The sequence below is a fragment of the Lissotriton vulgaris genome, chromosome 6 (assembly GCF_964263255.1).
Source record: "Lissotriton vulgaris chromosome 6, aLisVul1.2, whole genome shotgun sequence".
NCBI lineage: Eukaryota > Metazoa > Chordata > Amphibia > Caudata > Salamandridae > Lissotriton > Lissotriton vulgaris.
Window position 1 is genome coordinate 1,182,198,189 of NC_141694.1, and position 19,365 is coordinate 1,182,217,553.

Sequence of the window (19,365 nt, forward strand, 5' to 3'; positions counted from 1 at the left end):
ACGTCGTCTTTTACCTGTCTTGTGAAGTTGGTAATTTCTGTGCAATTTATTTGTCCGCTTGTGCATGCAGTGTTAGGAAGAGCGTTCGTGATATGTGCCTCCTCAGCTGTAACGTTTTTGATGATCCTTCGTGATATGTGCATCCTCAGCGGTAACGTTTGCAGCTTGTGGGTGCTGTGGAGTGGGTTGGTTATAGAATCCCCAAGAGCGTTCTGTCCGACGTTAATCCGTGTATGCCGACAGTGCAATGCGTGGCAGCGTGCTTGCGAGGGCTGCGCGTGTGTGATCCCCGCTGGTAGGCTGACTGGCTTGAGCCCCCGCCTGAGCACCGGACTAAATTGAAATCGTTAAGTGTGTAAAATGCCGCCTGAATGCGAAGCTCCGTGAATACGGCGCACATTGTTCTGAATGCGAATCTCCGTGAATGCGGCGCACATTGGTGTTTGGCGACACCCCTATCAGAACGGTTAGGCCCAAAAGCGAGTACTGTGAATGTTAGCAGTTATGCTGCGTGAATGGCGCGCCCCTTCAATGCCGCACCCCGTGAATGCCGCGCCCATTTATTTATTTTTGTTGGCCAGGCCCCTCTGACAACGCCGACGCCCACAAGGGACTACTTTACCCCTCAGGTTCTTTTACCTTTGTAATGTATATGGTGGGTAGATGTATAGCCTATGTCCATCTGCTGCAACTGCCCTTTCCAATGCTGTATTGGGTGTTGTGATTGGTGCTGTACTTGAGCTTACTCGCCTCAAAGGTTTCGGCTCTCTCTTTATAATAGTAGTATGGATTCCTCAGCAGCTAGATGGACTTTTCAGTACTGCAGTCTTTTCCATTCCGATCTACAAGTAGTATAAATCTTCCATGCTTAGGCGTTATATTACCAGTTTGTGTAACATGCAATATCACTACTCTAGCCGTCTTCCAATACTCACAATTTCCTGACTCCAGACATAATGGAAAAGAGAGATTATCGGGCACAGCCGCGAAGTGTGTGTCTTGTAAGAAAAGCAGCTCTAACGTTGATTTAAATTTGATGGCGAACTGGCAATATACATATCATTTGTATTTTAATAACGTGGTATCAATTACAGACATCACTACAGAGTTTCACTTCAAGATACAATATAAAAAGAAGTCTCATTCTCTATATAAAGACAGGCTGCTGAAACATTTGTTGCATTCTTGACAATGAACCGAGTCAACGGCATTTATCGCTCAGTCTTTGCCGGGTTAAGCTCAAATTGATCCTATTAACTCACAGCTAACTCCCGCAAATAAATGTATCATCTGCATATAATGCTTTACATTATCAAGAGACACTGCAAGGGTTTGTCTGTACTGCTGCATGGCTAAACTATTTGGGATCTGCCAGTATTGCACTACGATCAATTTGGGGTCTACCGCAGATATAAAGATTTTTTTTTTCAACTCACCATATAAAGGGTTCCGATCTTTCAAATAAGAGCTTACTGCTCAAAAGCCAAGGAAAGATTTATTCTTTTCAACCTTTTTTTTGAAGTTTAAGACTACAATTACATATACTTGGTGCACGTACTAAGATTTTTCGCCATGCAGAACCGATCCAATGGTTGATGACATCAATAATCCTTTGAAGTGTTGCTCAGTACTCCCTACTTCCATTCACCAACATTTTACTATATCATCTTCAAACAAAATTAGACTCTATTACAGTGGGACTCAACTATTTCCGTTTGGAAACAATCCATAACTTTGATAATCGATGCAATAATTTAACGCACACACAAGTTAGCCCTTCAAAACCACAGAATGCACGTACTCTGGGGAAAAGTAGCAGTCTGTCTGTACTCTGACAGAACCATCCCCCAATGTGATCAAAAGTGTCTTGAATGGTTGCACATGGGACTGGCTACATCCTGCTAACATAAGTCATGCCTCGGTGGATCAACTTTTTAGATTGAATGATAATACATCCAAAATTAGACTCTTCATCACCACTAACCTTCCCATCCTTGTCCTTACATTTCCGAGGCCACTGCTATTTCACGGATCATAGAACCTCAGTTCCAGCACCATAAACATATCGTCGCTCTGTTAAACTGCACAGCTCAATCAAGACATTTCAGCCCACCTTTCATTTGATGCCATCTCCAGATTTATTCTCTAGTATTATTTTGCCCAAAAGTGGCAAGAGGCGAAGAAGTAAATTTATGGGCACCAGATCCTTAGACTACAACCCTAGTGAGCCTTTATCTAATTGTGAGCTGCAATGCTGCAGACCATTCTTTCGGGTATTATTGGAATTAGTTTCTATTTGCCAATTGAATGAACATGACCACCATAGAATCTTCTATCTTCAAAATAAAGTAGGAAATCCAGAACGGTTGAAATAGGTGTACTTTGGCAGATCTGCGGCCCCCACACCCACATATCTGCTGATCTCAAGAACTCTTTCAGGGGTCAATTTAAAATATTATCTACGACACCGATATGCTATCTGATTAGACCTCTATACAAAATACATGCAAGTCAGATCAAATCCATAAAGGAAGTAGGAAGAAAGTGCTCATCTGTGGCAGGATATGAAGACAAACACCAAACATGATCTCTTTATGACTGCTGTATCATCAGGGAGATTAAGGGAACTTGATCCCTTGACACAGTTTCTTTATTTGAAGAAAAATTCAGTGTTCAACCTGCTATATTACAGATAATAAGGCGGCCTCTTTCATGTGCCGAAAGTCACAACATTTCCTAGTTGGGGTAGTTAAAAATTGGTACATCAAACAAACACTGTGAACACAGATTATGCATCAGTAACAGAGAATCATGTAAGAGAATCGGCAAGAGCGAATCATGTAACCATGTGCATCGAGAACAGCCTTTCTGTTTTTTTTTTTACTTTTTACAAGCAACTTTAGAGTACAGAGTCTTTGTCTAAAAAGATGATGATACAGCATTAGTGGTCCTACCTGCATCTGCTTTTTGAGTTCCCGGGCACTGGAACTGTCCTGAAGAGCATTCTCCCGTTGTGAGGCATCTGCCAAGACATTTACAGTGGTCTCTGCCTCAGGCAGCCACTTGAGGAAGCTCTCCATATCCTTCAGGGAGGCCTGCACCGACTTCAAGTCAGACTCCAGAGTGGTCTGTCTGTCCCCAACCCTAAAAGACAAAAGGAAATTCGTTTCTTCTCTAAGGACTCTTCAAGACAAGAGAGAGAATGGTTTGTGCCTAAAGATCAGCGACAGGAACACAAATCAGCACCTGTTTGTTGGGGGCTCCTGGCACAAATGTAAAGCATCATATGGCTTTGAGCCAGCCTCGGCCCGTGTAGATAAGAGCAGTGGGGCTGGGTGGACGATTTCGTGAGTCGACGAGGGATAATTAATTATTTATTTAATTTTCCCTCGTGGTAGTCTGTGGAACCCCCCCCCCCCCACACCCCCCCCCCCCACCCCCAAAGAAAAATCTGGCCCCACCGCTCTTACCTGCACGGCTGCTCTTGCTTTGAGCAGATCAACACAGTAAGCTTTGTTGCGCATTGATTTAGGTGTGAGATCAACAAGCCATAACATTTCATCGTTCAAAGTTGTACATGATTGGGATCTTAGTGGTCCAGAAATGTTGAATTGAAAACTATGAGCTACTGCATGGAAGAAACTTATTTCTGAATTGGTTCACTGACTATACACCATTCCATAAATCAGGAGTGCAAGATGGAATATTTCCCTTAAAAAGTGCAGCTCCTCCACGAGATATAAGCAGACAATTCATCATGATGAAATTAATTTGAGGAATAGCTAAGTGCTGTTAGCAGCTACTGCATGCAAGAAGTTACAGCATGTTGTAACCTACCAAAAGTATCGAAAGTTCCTGTGCAGGTTTACATTTTCACAATTTCGCTTAACACTGATGTGACAAAAACCCCCTTGCACAAAATAAGTACACAATTGTATTCAATTGAAAATCAAAAGTGCCTATGGAGATGGTGGCTAGCCAGCAAATAATGTTACCATACACTCTCACGCCTTCAGCACATTGTTTTTTGTGTGTGTTTTTTTAAATAGTTGCTTGGTTTTCTATAGTGAGATACAACAATTATGTCAAAACTTTTGACAAGACGGAGGAAGCAAAAGAATTCTGTTGGAACCCCATTCAGAGGGCAATAGGGCATGCAAGGGCTACTGGGCCCTACCATGGTAGTTGAGGCCTTTTAATTTCCTGTGGCCGGACCTACTACGGATCCAGACGAAGTGGGTGAAGTACCCCTTCTGCACTTGACTCTCAGCGGTCGCCATGGACGTGCATTCAAATGCTCAATCGGGGGGTGGAAGTGGAGATGCAGGCGAGTGAACATGACTCATACAGTATACACAGTACTGTCAATAAATCAATGTGCAGCCAAATACTTGCTTTTATGAGAAAAAGAAGCATTTTATTTTTTATCTCTGCACACTCAAAGGAACAACATTCTTAAGTAATAACACAATCCCCTTGAGGTCCAGGCTCTGGCGTTTGTTAAGCAAATCCCTGTCCAACCCTCAATGGTGTAAAATGGTTGGGGTGTTATCCATTCGCTGATGACCGCATCCAGGGAATGCTCACTGGAAGACCGTACTCAAGAGTTCACGTTTGACTCTTTAGGAATTATTCAAAAGTGTTTATGGTGCTAAAGCACCATCAGCACAGAGTACCCCGGGCCTCTGAGGCCCAGTCAAGTCTTACCTGCTCTGCAGTACAGCAGTTTTCAGGGGTACAGCGAGTGCCCTGTGAGTCAGCTCTCACAAGTCCTGATCCTGTTCAGAAAAATCAGGCTGCTTGTGGTGCATAGAGCAGCACCTGGCCCTCAAGCGGCATTGGCAGCTTCTCTCAGCGATCAGAGATGCTCCCAGCATGCGAAGATGAGGTAGGTCAATTTTCCCTCCTCGGGTGGGGATTCGATCCTCCAGCTCACAATCAGAACCCAGGGAGGGTGCAATGTCTTCCGCTGTGTCCTTCACGGTCTGGGGAGGGGCAGGGGTTCTCAGGTTTTTGTGTGTGGGCTCGACCTACTGGTCACAGCCACAATCTTCTCCTGGGCAATGGTCCAAACTTCTTGGACTTTTGGTACTGGTAGCCCCTCCTGCATACAGGGTTGCAGCTGTAGGCTCCTCTGTTTTGATCGCCCATATTATGCCATCCCCTCCTTCCCAATTTGGAACCCAGTACACACTTACTTACCAAGTACATGCTGTACCACACTTCACCCTTCAGCTCTTGTACTTCTCACAAGCATACATACATCCAGCACATGCGTTTAATGCTTATGCACTGCTCAACACTACATTGTTCCTGTAATATATTATTGCAAGCATACATACATGCAGTAAGCTCACATGTTTTGCACAGTATTGCTCTACCTCTGTACCCTTCCCAGGCACACATACATTCAGTGCAGATTCCCCACTTCTACACTACGCAGCGCTCTACTACAGATGTAGGCCAAGGGTGAGTTAAGCACACAGCAGCAGAACTTTAAAAAGGCGAATGAGCCTGTAGGCCTCAATCCAGTGACATAGATAAAAAGGACATGTTCAGTCCTGCTGATCACTATACTGTATGCTGCCGACACCATGCTTGTGCTGCTTAACTCTTGGTGAAGGTTCACCACTATGAGGGTAGCACTTTGGGTGCTCCTCCTGGTCCAACAAGACCTCAGTCCGTGAGACACGTCTATGTCGTAGTGCACATGCATGATCCATGTTTGCCTATGAGAACAAAAATCAGCATTAGGGATCCAGAAAACAGTACAGTTGGGCAGGAAGGGCATGTGTTCAATTCTTTTACCATGCAGAGGACTTTTCTGTCCCAACAAATACAATTTCTAAGAGGGATCAAACTGCATTTATTTTACAAACTAATTCTCAGCTGCACTAACCTGGGTCAAACATTACAGTAAGTTCCAAAGTGCTAGTCTATCCAATATTAGACAAAAATAGGTTTATTCTACTGTTAACTTAATTCCATCCTGTGTGATAGCATGGCTGTATAGCCTAGAACACTGACATTATGATCACAGGATGAACACTGTACACTGCTTCCCTTCTTTTATAAAGTTTATAAAAACGTACTTTTCTCTTTAATGTAGACTACAACCTGTGTGTACAACCCTCCGATGCATATGAACCCTAGGCACCGCTATTCAAAATTATGTAAATACTCAAAATAACCACAAAGGGAGAGCTAACTAAAGAGATGACGGAATAAGGAGTAAGGATGCACAAGGCACCGAAAGTTCAGGAGCATTTAAGTACCTGCAAGTGGCCTAAATGTCACTGTGCAAATGTAATATGCTATTTAAGGCTTTTGTTGAGGGATGTGAGGGGCACACTAACTCAATTAAGGCTTTGCCATACATTGTATATGAGTATTCTACTCTGCACGTCTGCATATACCTGAAAACAAAATTACTAAAATGGATTCCGCTCTGACGGACCACTGCTATTCTTTGCTATATCTCATCTCATAATTTAACTGGTTTTCATGAGAAACCAAACATGCGTGACCATGATCAGATGAACAAGTTACTTACTTTCGGAAACACTCCTTTAGGTGGGTAATCTAACAACACATTCCTCAACTTCTGAGTATTCCTCGGTGCATAACTGGCTACAGAAATCTTTCTGCAAATCTCGAGCGTGCCAGCAATTGGCGTAATCAGACTCTCCAACAGCTCTGCCCCACCTACAGAAGTCACAACTCTAAGAGACATAGGGCCCACCCGTACAGTCAAATGTCAGTTTATTCACCAATTATTTCTGGGCCCTCAGACGCTAGTGACTGACAAATTAGGATGTTGGCACTATAATTACAAATATTGAATCTCATAACCTACCATAAGTCAACTTTCCAAAATGGGGACGTTACCAAGCAGTGAGAAGTCTGTGGTTGGATAGGCTACCCAGCAGAAAGAGTCATACCGAAGGTAACTTGTTCTACTGATGGACACTTTGAACCGCAAATGCCTCATCGTTTTTAACACCTTCGCTGCTAAAGGAATTTTCCTCCTGTGCTGTCCCTCATTGAAATGGGTGTGTTCCTGACGGAACCATTCCGTCATCAGCACAGCCCAACCGTGACTGATGACAGAATGGTTCCGTCACAAGCATCGAAGGGGTTAATTAATTACAAAGCAGCGCCGAAAGCTGGTGGGTCTGAGGAGTGGATTTTACACCAGGAAGTCGTACAGAACTGAGCGGTTAAAATGAGCTTTCCTGCAGACCTCAGTCAATACAGGTAGTGATGAAGATATTGACAGATGTCTGTGTAACAGCCTGCCAGATGTCCAACAACAGACCACCTCCAACAAGGGCATGGACATGGCCTCTACCGAATGGAATTGAATGATCTCAAAGGCGCTCAGGAGGTTCTTTTTTGGCCACCTGGTTCCTCCTTAGTGCAATCAATGGCAAAACTAAGGGCCCACATAGAATACAAAGGTTTAGGCTCTCCAGCTCTTTAGAGTGATATGGCAAAAAAGAATGTGGTAAGCGTAATGGACTGCCCCACATGAAAAGTCAACACCGCTTTTGGATCAAAGGATTTTCTAATCAAAAGCACCAACGTTTTGGAGAAAAAAAATGTATATATAACATACAGATGCGATGGCAATAACAGAAACCATCTTCTAAGTGTATAGAGTTAAACGGGGCATGATTAAGATCCCACTGCAGCATTATAAAAGTAATTGGGGGAAAACACCCCAGTGTGTAATTTGGACAAAGGCTGATCAGGTAAAGAAATGCCAACGGACCAATAAGGAACTTAAACTGTGCCCACAGTAAAGCCTTACCAGGCCACAGATGGAAACATATAAGAACATCAAGCAGGTTTGCTTGAAGATGATCAAAACATCTGTCCTCACACTAGGCAGCGAACTAAGACCCGTGGCCAAAGCAGACAGAGTTTAAGGATAAACGTCTAGCAGAAAATATTACATCCACCACCTTAGGCAAAATAGCAAAACAATTCAGTTCAGTCCCAAAAAATATCCTCACATGGGGATGTAGATTGTGGAGGTTCGGCTGCAGAAATCTGGACAACTGTTGGAACAGCAGGCCCAGACTGTCCGGAATGCATGTATTGTATAGATATATTTTCTTTAAAAATCATAACAATGTCTTGATATGGCGTTTTCTTACTTCCATATTTTGATTTCCTGAGGCACCCCAGGGGGCAATCACTTTCACGTCTCCTCCATTGTCACTGAACCAGGCACATGCTCCACAATGACCCAGGTCTGCTGTCCTACCCCATAGCAGTTGCTACAGTTTATGTTTAGTTATGATACATTTGTTACCCTGGTTGAACAAATGTTCGTCGCTGGACCGTACATTGAAGTTGAATATTTTTTTATTTTTTTCTCTTATCTCACAAAGGATAGATTTTATTCTTGGAGGTGTGGGAGGTTCGAGGATGGGCTACATGTTAAAGACTCCATATTTGATTGTCCATATGTAACCTGCTATACTGATGTCTTTGACTTCTGACTACCAAAAATAAACATAAAAATAAGAATTTTTTAAAAAGACTCCATATTTGCCTTACACATGGTGACAACTACAAATGTGTATAATATATTGACATGGAATAACCTGATGGCAAAATCTATCGCACAGTTCCTCAAATTGTGTGTCAGGCACCGAACGAACCTTTGAACAGTGACTGAATACTACTTTTAAAAATAAGACAGATTGATGAAAAATCTTTCATCGAAATAGAAAAAATGTGTGTGAATCTTTAATTTAACTTCTAATATGTTTTTATGTACTTTTATGGCTTTCAAAAAAATGGAAACCGAATAAAGATGTTTTGATTTGATTTGATTTGACATGGAATGTCAGGGAAATTGGCATGGCTCACAAACGACACAATGATTTCTACTCAAAGTGCAGGAATGCGACACTCAGTATGCGGAACTCCTCAAACACCTGTGGGTATACGAGGACTTCTCCACAGGAAGGAGGGAGCACCATTCACACGGGCTGCCTCGCACCTACTATGGACATAACTTTTTTAATGAAATCCTAGGATTGTAGTCTCGTCTATCACAACAAGCACCAAAGTCCCAAGCTTGTAAAAGTGTCACTCTCGCATTCGGGAGAGGATGTCTGAAAGTTGGGACATTATCCGCTGCACCTAGGATAATTTCGAAGCTTGTGCTGTCTCAGTTCCACAGTACACCAATGGGACTTTGGATATGATTGGAATTTAAACAATCACAGACGTAACAGTCAAATTATGAGCCTTGAGAAAGTCATCTACATGACAAAACATGTGTGGGCTGTCTGCATCTAAGATCCAACTAAGTGTCAAGAATATCAAGAACTTATTTAACTTTGTATTCACATTCGGACCATAGTATTCTGTCCATTCTGTTTTCCTTGGCGTTTTATTGAAATTGATTTTATCTGACAACAGAGTCAGTTTGAAACTACTTTGGTGAAGTGCTCGGTATTATAATTTTGACCTGTGGGTATTAGACTATAATGCCTACACGCACAAAATACACACTGAAGGCAACAAATCAGGAGACTCATTGGCCTGTAGGATTCACCCACAATGGTGCCAACCCCATCCTATCAATATGCACGCCCGAGGGCACAAAGTGCTGGATGCAGAAGGACATTAAAAAGGCATTTAGGGAATACTATGCACACTTGTATGGCCCCCTCCAGCCTCCGCTGCCTGCTGCTTTGGATGCTTTCCTGAACAACCTGTACCTACCACAGGTGCAGATGTCTCACTGTGCAGAACTTAGAGCCCCAATGACACAAGAGTAAATTTGCAGTGTGATAATTAAGCTCCCTCATGATATGACACCCAGACCTGATGGTTTGCCCGGTGCGTTTTATGCCACCTTCGCTAACTGCCTGCTCCCATGCCTGGAAACATTGTACAAAATATCACTTGAGACTGGTTCCATTTCTGCTTCCTGCTTGCCAGGCACTAGTTAAGCCCTTGCTCAAACCTGGCTGCAACACAAACAACATGTCTTCATACAGGCTGTTGTCAATACTCTCAACCAAATATAAAATATTGAGCAAGGTCCTGGCAAAAAATCTACTCCTCTTATTGCCAGACGTAATCCACACAGGTCAGAATTGATTCATACCACACAGTACCTCATTAAACATTAGATGATTATACCAAGTGATGGAGGTTGCCAAGGCGCAATACCCTGCCTCTGGATTCTTTTCCATTGACTTTCAGCAGGACCCTGGCACCCTAGGCTGTAATTACTTGTTTGCAACTCTGACTAAATTTACCATTCCTCGACTCATATAAGGTAGATATGGCTGAGATACCCGCCACCCCCTCTCAACACAATCCCCAAGGATGGGAAACCGGAAACAGTTCTGAACTTTTGGAAGACGGGAGGGAGTGACCCTCCCGGCCGTATTTATCAAAATATGAAACAAAATTAAAACATTAAAATAACAGTTTCATATTATGTACAATTTCATTACGACATTGCGATGTTTGGCTAACCTTAACATATTCTCTAATACAAAGGTTCTCCTAGCCGAACTAACATCCTACAAAACATTTAACTTGAAATTTTGAAATTGTACATCCTAACGTTTAAGGGCCAACGGCAAGGTCGTAACCGGTGTCAAGATCCCTAAACCAGAAATATCCCCCTCACTTGTGAGGGGCGACCGCACAGAGGTGTACCTCAAGTGCAACTACCAATTTCCCTTGACTTGACGGGGGCCCCAATAAACTCGTCGCCACTTAAAGGTCGTCCGAGGACTCGTGTGAGGTATCTAGAAGGTAGCGTAGACCCCCCCCCAAACCCCACACAACTTACCACATCTGCCGTCGCAGATGTCCTGGCCCCGGGAAATTCTCCAGGAGGGGGCTGTAGCCCCTCCTACCCAGGAAGGGGCCTTGACCGCCTTTCCTTTCCTTTCGGCGGCCCATCCTTAGAAGGGACCGCCTCCCCGTTGAGGGGCCAATGGCCACCTCCCCCGAGCGCTCCCATCCGTAATTGGTGACGCCCACTGATAGGGATCTTCCAATTAGTGCTCACCGATCATGACCTTACCGCCCGACCAAAAATAAATACGACAATTCTAAACTAAATGACTAATTTACTTAACAGACAGTAACAACAACAACTTTATTAAAAGCATGCTTACTGATCAACACTAGAGCAGGATTACTTTATTTGCAAAACATACCACAAATTGACCATTCTTTATTGCATATTCAAAGTTATAACGATAATAATCCGAACCTGCAAACAAAATTAGAGTTACCACATCAAACTTTATTCAAAACCACTTGCTGTCCTCAGGGGCTGGTGGGTGGGTCAAAATTGGCTCTTCGTTCCGTCTCGAGCTCACGTGCAGCGAGGTGGTGCAGCTTCAGAGCACAGGAACAAGAGGATGCTTCCTTGGCTTGTTGCTCCTTTTATCCGTCTTCAGGGCGGGCGTAAACCCGCCCCTGCCTGCCCCAAGGGCGTGGCCGGCCGCGTCAGTGTCTAGGCCAGCCCACTCCAGGGCGGGAAAAAGGCGCGCCCCGGCTACGCCGCTTCGGGCATACCAGCCGAGACTCGCCTCCCGCCCAAGATGGCTTCCCGGGGGGATCGTGGTACTCCACCATACGTTCGGGGGGACCGAATGGTCGCCCCTTTCCATATGGCTGAGATACCCGCCACCCCCTCTCAACACAATCCCCAAGGATGGGAAACCGGAAACAGTTCTGAACTTTTGGAAGACGGGAGGGAGTGACCCTCCCGGCCGTATTTATTAAAATATGAAACAAAATTAAAACATTAAAATAACAGTTTCATATTATGTACAATTTCATTACGACATTGCGATGTTTGGCTAACCTTAACATATTCTCTAATACAAAGGTTCTCCTAGCCGAACTAACATCCTACAAAACATTTAACTTGAAATTTTGAAATTGTACATCCTAACGTTTAAGGGCCAACGGCAAGGTCGTAACCGGTGTCAAGATCCCTAAACCAGAAATATCCCCCTCACTTGTGAGGGGCGACCGCACAGAGGTGTACCTCAAGTGCAACTACCAATTTCCCTTGACTTGACGGGGGCCCCAATAAACTCGACGCCACTTAAAGGTCGTCCGAGGACTCGTGTGAGGTATCTAGAAGGTAGCGTAGACCCCCCCCCAAACCCCACACAACTTACCACATCTGCCGTCGCAGATGTCCTGGCCCCGGGAAATTCTCCAGGAGGGGGCTGTAGCCCCTCCTACCCAGGAAGGGGCCTTGACTGCCTTTCCTTTCCTTTCGGCGGCCCATCCTTAGAAGGGACCGCCTCCCCGTTGAGGGGCCAATGGCCACCTCCCCCGAGCGCTCCCATCCGTAATGGGTGACGCCCACTCATAGGGATCTTCCAATTAGTGCTCACCGATCATGACCTTACCGCCACAGGCCGGATAGTTGACCGGCTATCCGGACCCCCCACAACGCTCCTACCTAAAGGTCATGTCTTAAAGTCTTTAGCCAAGCTATCAAGTCTCCTATGAGTAACTCGTTCCCCACCCGGGACAAATGAACACCATCCCCCAAATACATACTGTCACCAGTAATACAACCATGCGAAATAGAATGCAGTGTATTGGAACGGAACAATCTACTCACTTTGTTATTAATTTTTCTTACTGAATGATTCAGAGCAGAAACAGAAATAGCCCCCCGCCATACTTTTCGTGGGATCATATGGGACCATGCAATTGTGCACCCTGGAACTCTCCTCGCTAACCAACTTACAGTGGAAAGCATCGCCTCAAGAAGAAGTCGTCTACCAGTGGTGACCAAGTCATTGCCCCCAAGATGTACTATGACTATAGACGGCGGTGACCTCGTCCGCCCTAGCAAACCCTCGAAAAATGACTGAAACTGGTCAATACAGAGTCCGCCCCTTCCGTAGAAGGACACACTGTACCCGTATTCCCCAGCCACGTGAATCATGTCACCTGCTTTGAATACGTCCGCGGCACGCCTCACGTAGGAGTGGCCCACGACCCACACCTCCTTTTTCACAGCCGGTGAAGTCTGACCGCTGGCCCGGTGTTGGGTCGACTGCATAGTCCGCCCCGCCTCGTAGGCTTGCGCAACTGAAACCAAACAAAAACAAGAAGCGTGAGTACAACATTACAGCTTCACAACATGTGCAACCGCACATACCTTTTATAACAATTGGAGGACCAACGCCCCACACGTTTAACTTGTTCGACATTCAGACCCCTGGCTGTAGCCTCTGTAGCAGCCCCTATCCGAAAGGAATGGGTCCCAAACTCGCCCGGGTTCAAGCCCGCAGCGGTAATCGACATCGCAAGCACCCGCTGAAACTGAAACCTCGTCAGTGGGGTGGCGTCAGCGTGTCTCAACAAGGTCCCCCCCCATGATGCCACCCTTTGTGCTAAATATTCCTCTACACAACTCACCGGGCACATGGAGGACCCGGGAATCCTTTGTATGATTATGCAATCACCCATCGCACCCTGATCGGTCTTGGACCTGACAAACGAGACAGTCATTGTCCCCCCTCTGACCTGAACGTGCTCTCGGCACAGTCCCCCCATCACGTCCTGCTTGTTCCTTGCCACTAGTTCGCTTACCCGCATAGCCCCATGGAATGCCAGCGTAAAAGCGGCTCGGAATAACACTGTTTCATACTGGGATGAACACGTTGCAGGGAGTATGGATAACAACAGGGCCAACCTATCCAAACCTATCGGGCGCCTTTCATCTACTCTGCGACCCTCAAGGCGTTGCCACCCACGTAGCGCTTTTTGCACAACGAAAGACGCTGTCGGGTCCTGGATCCCATGAGCCCTAGCCACAAAGGAAATGGCGGCCCGATGCCTCTGGGCCGTAGCCACTGATTTGCCTGCCTGATGTAAAGACAGCAGAAATTTTCCTACCAACTCCTCCTGGCCCCAAAGCTCCCCTCTAGCAGCCCCCAAAAAGGCCCAATAGGAACGGAACGCCCCTTCATATGACTTCCTCGTCCTGGGTGCTAAACTCTCTCCCACGAGGTTACGAAGTTCGGGGCACCGAGAGACCAGAGAGCTTCGGGAAAGGGTGCCGCCACCGGGTCCGCTGTGGGCAGAAAACCCCAGAAGGCCTGCATACGAAAACGAGAAAGCGTATCAGCCGCCTGGTTCATCACCCCCGGCACATGTCTTGCCTTAAATAGCACATTCAATTGCATACACAGTAATACAATTTCCTTGAGCAATCTCAGAATCCATTTGCATCGTGCTGCCTGGCTATTGATACACTCAACCACGGTCATGTTATCAGACCAGAATACCACAGAGTGATCTCTGAACCCCTCGGGCCAAGTTCTCAGGGCCACCAGAATGGGGAAAAGTTCCAGAAAAGCAATGTTACTTGTCAGTCCACTATCATGCCACCATGACGGCCATTTTTGTGCCGACCACTGAGTGCCGAATATGGCACCAAAACCAATGCTCCCTGCCGAATCTGTCCACAGCCCCAGCTCCTCAGAGGACACCGCCGGTTTGTTCCAGACAATTCGACCATTGAAATCCGCCAGAAATGCCAACCAAATGCGCATGTCCTGGCGAACCTCTGCCGAGAGCCTTGTGCGATGATGACCCTCCTTCAGGCCGGCCATGGCTTGAGCGATCGAGCGGGAAAAGGGGCGGGCCATCGGTATTACTTTTAGGGCAAAATTCAACTGTCCCACCAATTGTTGTAATTAATGTAGCTTAACCTTAGACTCACTTATACAAGTTTGCAGGCATGCCCTGAATCTTAACACTTTGTCTCCTGGTAAACGAAAACAACCTTCTTCAGAGTCGAGCTCGATCCCCAGAAACTCGAGGCAAGTCGAGGGACCCACAGTCTTACCTGGTGCCAATGGCACGCCAAACTGATTCATCAAGACACAAAATTCAGTCAAAGCCTGTCCACATTCCGGATCCCCGGCTGCCCCCAGAAACAAAAAGTCATCGAGATAATGCATAACATGTTGAAACCCCGTCTTCTTTGTGAAGACCCATTGCAGGAAACAACTGAACTTTTCAAAATAGGCACAAGATATAGAGCACCCCATTGGCATACACCTATCCATGTAATAGTGACCCTGAAACATGAAACCAAGGAGACGCTGATCGTCTGGATGTACCGGGAGCAACCGGAACGCTGACTCGATATCAGATTTTGCCAGCAGCGCACCGGGCCCCAGGCGATTCAATATGGCTACGGCCTCATCGAAGGATGCGTACCGCACCGAACACACTTCCGGGTCTATCGCATCGTTTACGGAAAGACCACGTGGAGCTGATAAATTATGTATCAGCCGAAACTCACCCGGGTCCTTCTTGGGGACCACCCCTAAAGGGGAACAAACAAAGTTAGCTACTGGTGGCACATTAAATGGACCGGCGACTCGACCTCGAGTAACCTCTTTCCCGATCTTTTCCTGTACCACGGTCGTATGTTGCAAAACCGATATTTGGTTTTTACATTTCGCTACACCCTGAAACTCCCCCACTGGGATGCGGAAACCATATGAAAACCCGTTCCGCAACACCCCAGCGGAAGCGTGATCCGGGTATTCGCTGAGCCAGGGAATCATTGCCATGGTATCAATCGGAGTAGGTAAAGGCGCCCCTCGGACTATATCAGACCTGTTTGGCGCCTCCTCTACCCCCGTTATCACCCGTTTTGGCTCTGCACATGGACTCAGGATGGGATGATTGCCCACACCCACCACATTCGTGCCTAAATTTGCATGACCCCTGGGGCCTTGTACATTTACCCCTGTTAAAGTTCCAACAAATCCCCCTTTTACCTGTGTTGCCGCTCGGCCTCGAGTAGTTGTCGTTACTCGTACCTGATCGAAAGGGCGTCCCAGCATATTGGCGGGAGGATTCACCCACGCTACTCCCTACCAATGGCAACTTCAACATACCAGTATCTTCCATTTTGGACCAAGACACAGAATCATAACAATCCCAAGTTAAGTTTTTATCATGTTCTTTCGCTTTTCTGAAAATATTATCGTAACAGAACCATTGATTGCCCTCGTGTGATACAGAATACCCCATGATTCGTGTCTGATAAATCGGCAATTCGGACAGCAATTCGGGCCTACGTTCACCCATGATGGATGTAAAAATCCCCCACGCTCTGCCCCAAGTGCCAATGTTTTCATTTACCTTAAAGGCGGCCATCTTTGCGCGCCAAACACTCGGATGCATGAGCTCCTTCTGGCTCTTAACATGCTCCATCTCATAATGATCGGTAAGCAACGAGAAGATGTTTATATACTCCTCTGCCCATATCTTCTCTTTAATTGCCAGAGGGACATGCTGACCCAACTTTTCCCTTCGTGAGGGTGCAGACTCATCCCTCGCAATCGTCAATGGCCGCTTACCTGAACCGGAAGCTGTATCTGTGACTGGGCCTGTCCCAGGTGGCTTCTCTACTGCCGCAGCCGGCGATGGTGCCTTCGCCGCTTCCCTTGTTTCACGCAGTTGCTTCATCAACACCTGCGCGTCGTCAGCCGTGGCGCCCTTGCTACCTTTACCCAACCACGCTGCTAATTGTGCTGCCAGCTCGGGCGGCATATCCTCCCCGGACACGGGGGTGACCACCACGGGAATCGGATTCCCCTCTTCCGGCACGGGAGTTGGTTCTTCGAGTGGGGTACAGGGAACCGGGATGTCTCCCCCAGCTGCTCCCCTTCTGGGCCTCTTGCCTTTTCCTCCCGGAGCTGCTCCTGCTAAAGGACGTTTCGGTCCCCTTTCCTCGTCTTTATCCGCCATTCGCCTCTTTAGGTCGGTCACCTCTTTCATAAGAACACGCAGCATCTGGTCGGTAGTCATTCGCTTTCCTGCTTTCTTGGGCATTCTCCAACAGAGTATCTGCAAAACAAACAAGAAAGATTACAACGCTCAAAATTGGCTCTTCGTTCCGTCTCGAGCTCACGTGCAGCGAGGTGGTGCAGCTTCAGAGCACAGGAACAAGAGGATGCTTCCTTGGCTTGTTGCTCCTTTTATCCGTCTTCAGGGCGGGCGTAAACCCGCCCCTGCCTGCCCCAAGGGCGTGGCCGGCCGCGTCAGTGTCTAGGCCAGCCCACTCCAGGGCGGGAAAAAGGCGCGCCCCGGCTACGCCGCTTCGGGCATACCAGCCGAGACTCGCCTCCCGCCCAAGATGGCTTCCCGGGGGGATCGTGGTACTCCACCATACGTTCGGGGGGACCGAATGGTCGCCCCTTTCCATTAAACTCCTACACACCAACCCCATGGCTCTTGCATGAACAGGCTCTCACATATCCTCCACTTACCCAATTTTCGGCTACACCAGGCAGGGATGCCTCCTGTCCCCACTCCTGTTCGTCCTAGCAATAGAACTGCTAGCACAAAGTATTAGAAAGAGGGCGGGTGACTGGTGTATACCCCAAGGACAACAACAACATGCAATCTCCTTACACGCAGAAAACCTCAAAATATTCATACATGATCTTACCATGAATTTGACGCGACTCTGCTCAACCGGTTTGCGGATCTCACTGGCCTAAAGGTTAACTACAATAAATCTTATGCATTCTCCTTTCAGGACCGCATGCTGGGAGACAATATACCATTGGGAATGAACAGTATCTCAACACTTGTAGACCAAGGCAGCAGAAAATCTATAGATCCACCTCAGACCTGTTGGAAGGATATCTGAAAAAAACGTTCCTCTCTCTCTCTGCATAGTGATCCAGTTCAGGATCACCTTACCTCTTTCAATAGCAGGACGACTGGCACTTTCTAAGATGGTGATGCTCCCCCGTCTTTTCTACTTTTTATTAACTTACTAGTGGTGATTTGTATAGCTTATTTTCGACAACTCGTTACTTGATTTGGGGTGCTGGCAGACGCATAGTGAGTCTGACTAAACTACAATTCCCATCAGATGAGGGGAGAATGAGTGCCTCAGACTACTGTTATGCTGGTCATCTTCAATGGGTGTCATATTGGTTAGTGGGCTTTCATCGGAATGAAATAAACTATACCACACGGAAATTGGGACTCCGTACAATGCAGACATTGCTGTTACCGGGTGTACCACGTCCCTCCGGCTTACCTTACTCTTACATAACTCACTTACTGGAGACAGGTGCTAAAATACACAACACAACCCCTACATTATGTAACTAAGATACCTCTGAGAGGGATACCAACACGGCTGGGCCCGCTCACATCTAATCGTTTACCACTGAGAGACTGTAGTTATATACACAGTGGGAAATCTGGTTGCAGATGGCCACCTTTTGTCCCACCCGGAATTTACCCAGACACATTGGGCTGCCGGGTTGCCTCTTTCTAAAACATGCTAATATTGCTCGTTATGTCCGTAATCCTTGGGCACTGACAGGGATGGAACCGGAGACACACCCCCTCATTCAGGCAGTGCAAGAAATGGGAACGAGCAGGCATTTGGTCAAATGGCTGTACAAAAGCCTGCGAGTACACCTACATCTCTCACTGACACTATTTAGGATACGGTGGGAGGAAGATCCTGGTTGTGCGCTGCATGATGAAGAATGGTGTTTCCTAATTGAATATCCCAACATGATATCTCATAACTTCTGCTTCAAATCCATTCAGTTATCCTTACTCCACAGACCCTATTTTATGCCATAGAAACTGCTTAAGATATTTCCTACAATCTCCATAAATTACCCAGATGCCACACCAGCCAGCGGTTCTCCTTCATATGCAGTGGTGGTCTTCCTCCTCAAAGGCCTACTGGGCCGAAATTCACTTGGCCTAAGAGGAGGCCCCTCACTGAACCACTGTAGAGCACTGTTTGCTGGGCCAATATCCGCGCTCTAAGCATTCCAAAACCCTATCTCGCTTTATGGACCTGGCCCTCCTACTGTCCACAAGACAAATAACTTGACCCTGGAAATGTACCTTGTTGGGCACTGGGGAAACTGCTGAGAGCCTCGTACTGCACAGGGAGGAATGTCATGGACTGCGGAAGAGACCCATCAACCTGACCTGGGATATCCTACAGGAATTGTTCAAATTCTAAATGACCGAACAACAGAGGGCAGGTGATATAGGCTAGGAACCTCCAGTTAGCACCCCTGGTACTCCGTCGCATCGATTCTCCAAGAGACTGGGCCGTTTTCCAATTCTCATAAGGACAGATACCCTAAGTTAGTTTGGAAAAACATAACTGGCCCACTGAACCTTCTTCCCCTTACTATCTCCGTGCACCTTCAGTTTACACAAGACAGAAGAGTAGTTGGGTTAGGGTGTGGGTATGGTAATGTTAATTGTCAACAAAGCAACTCTCTATTAGTGTTAAGTCGATGGTGAAATCACACATTT

At 46.5% G+C, this 19,365-nt stretch overlaps 1 protein-coding gene across 4 annotated transcripts in view; it reads right to left on the minus strand.

Annotated features, from left to right (window-relative positions):
• UTRN (utrophin) overlaps window positions 1-19,365 on the minus strand; it is a 1,497,630-nt gene that overhangs the window by 820,620 nt on the left and 657,645 nt on the right. For all 4 annotated transcript variants that reach the window (XM_086927281.1, XM_086927282.1, XM_086927283.1 and 1 more), the window contains one exon: window positions 2,955-3,144. In XM_086927281.1, coding sequence (XP_086783407.1) covers window positions 2,955-3,144 — 190 coding nt within the window. The remainder of the gene's footprint in view (window positions 1-2,954; window positions 3,145-19,365) is intronic.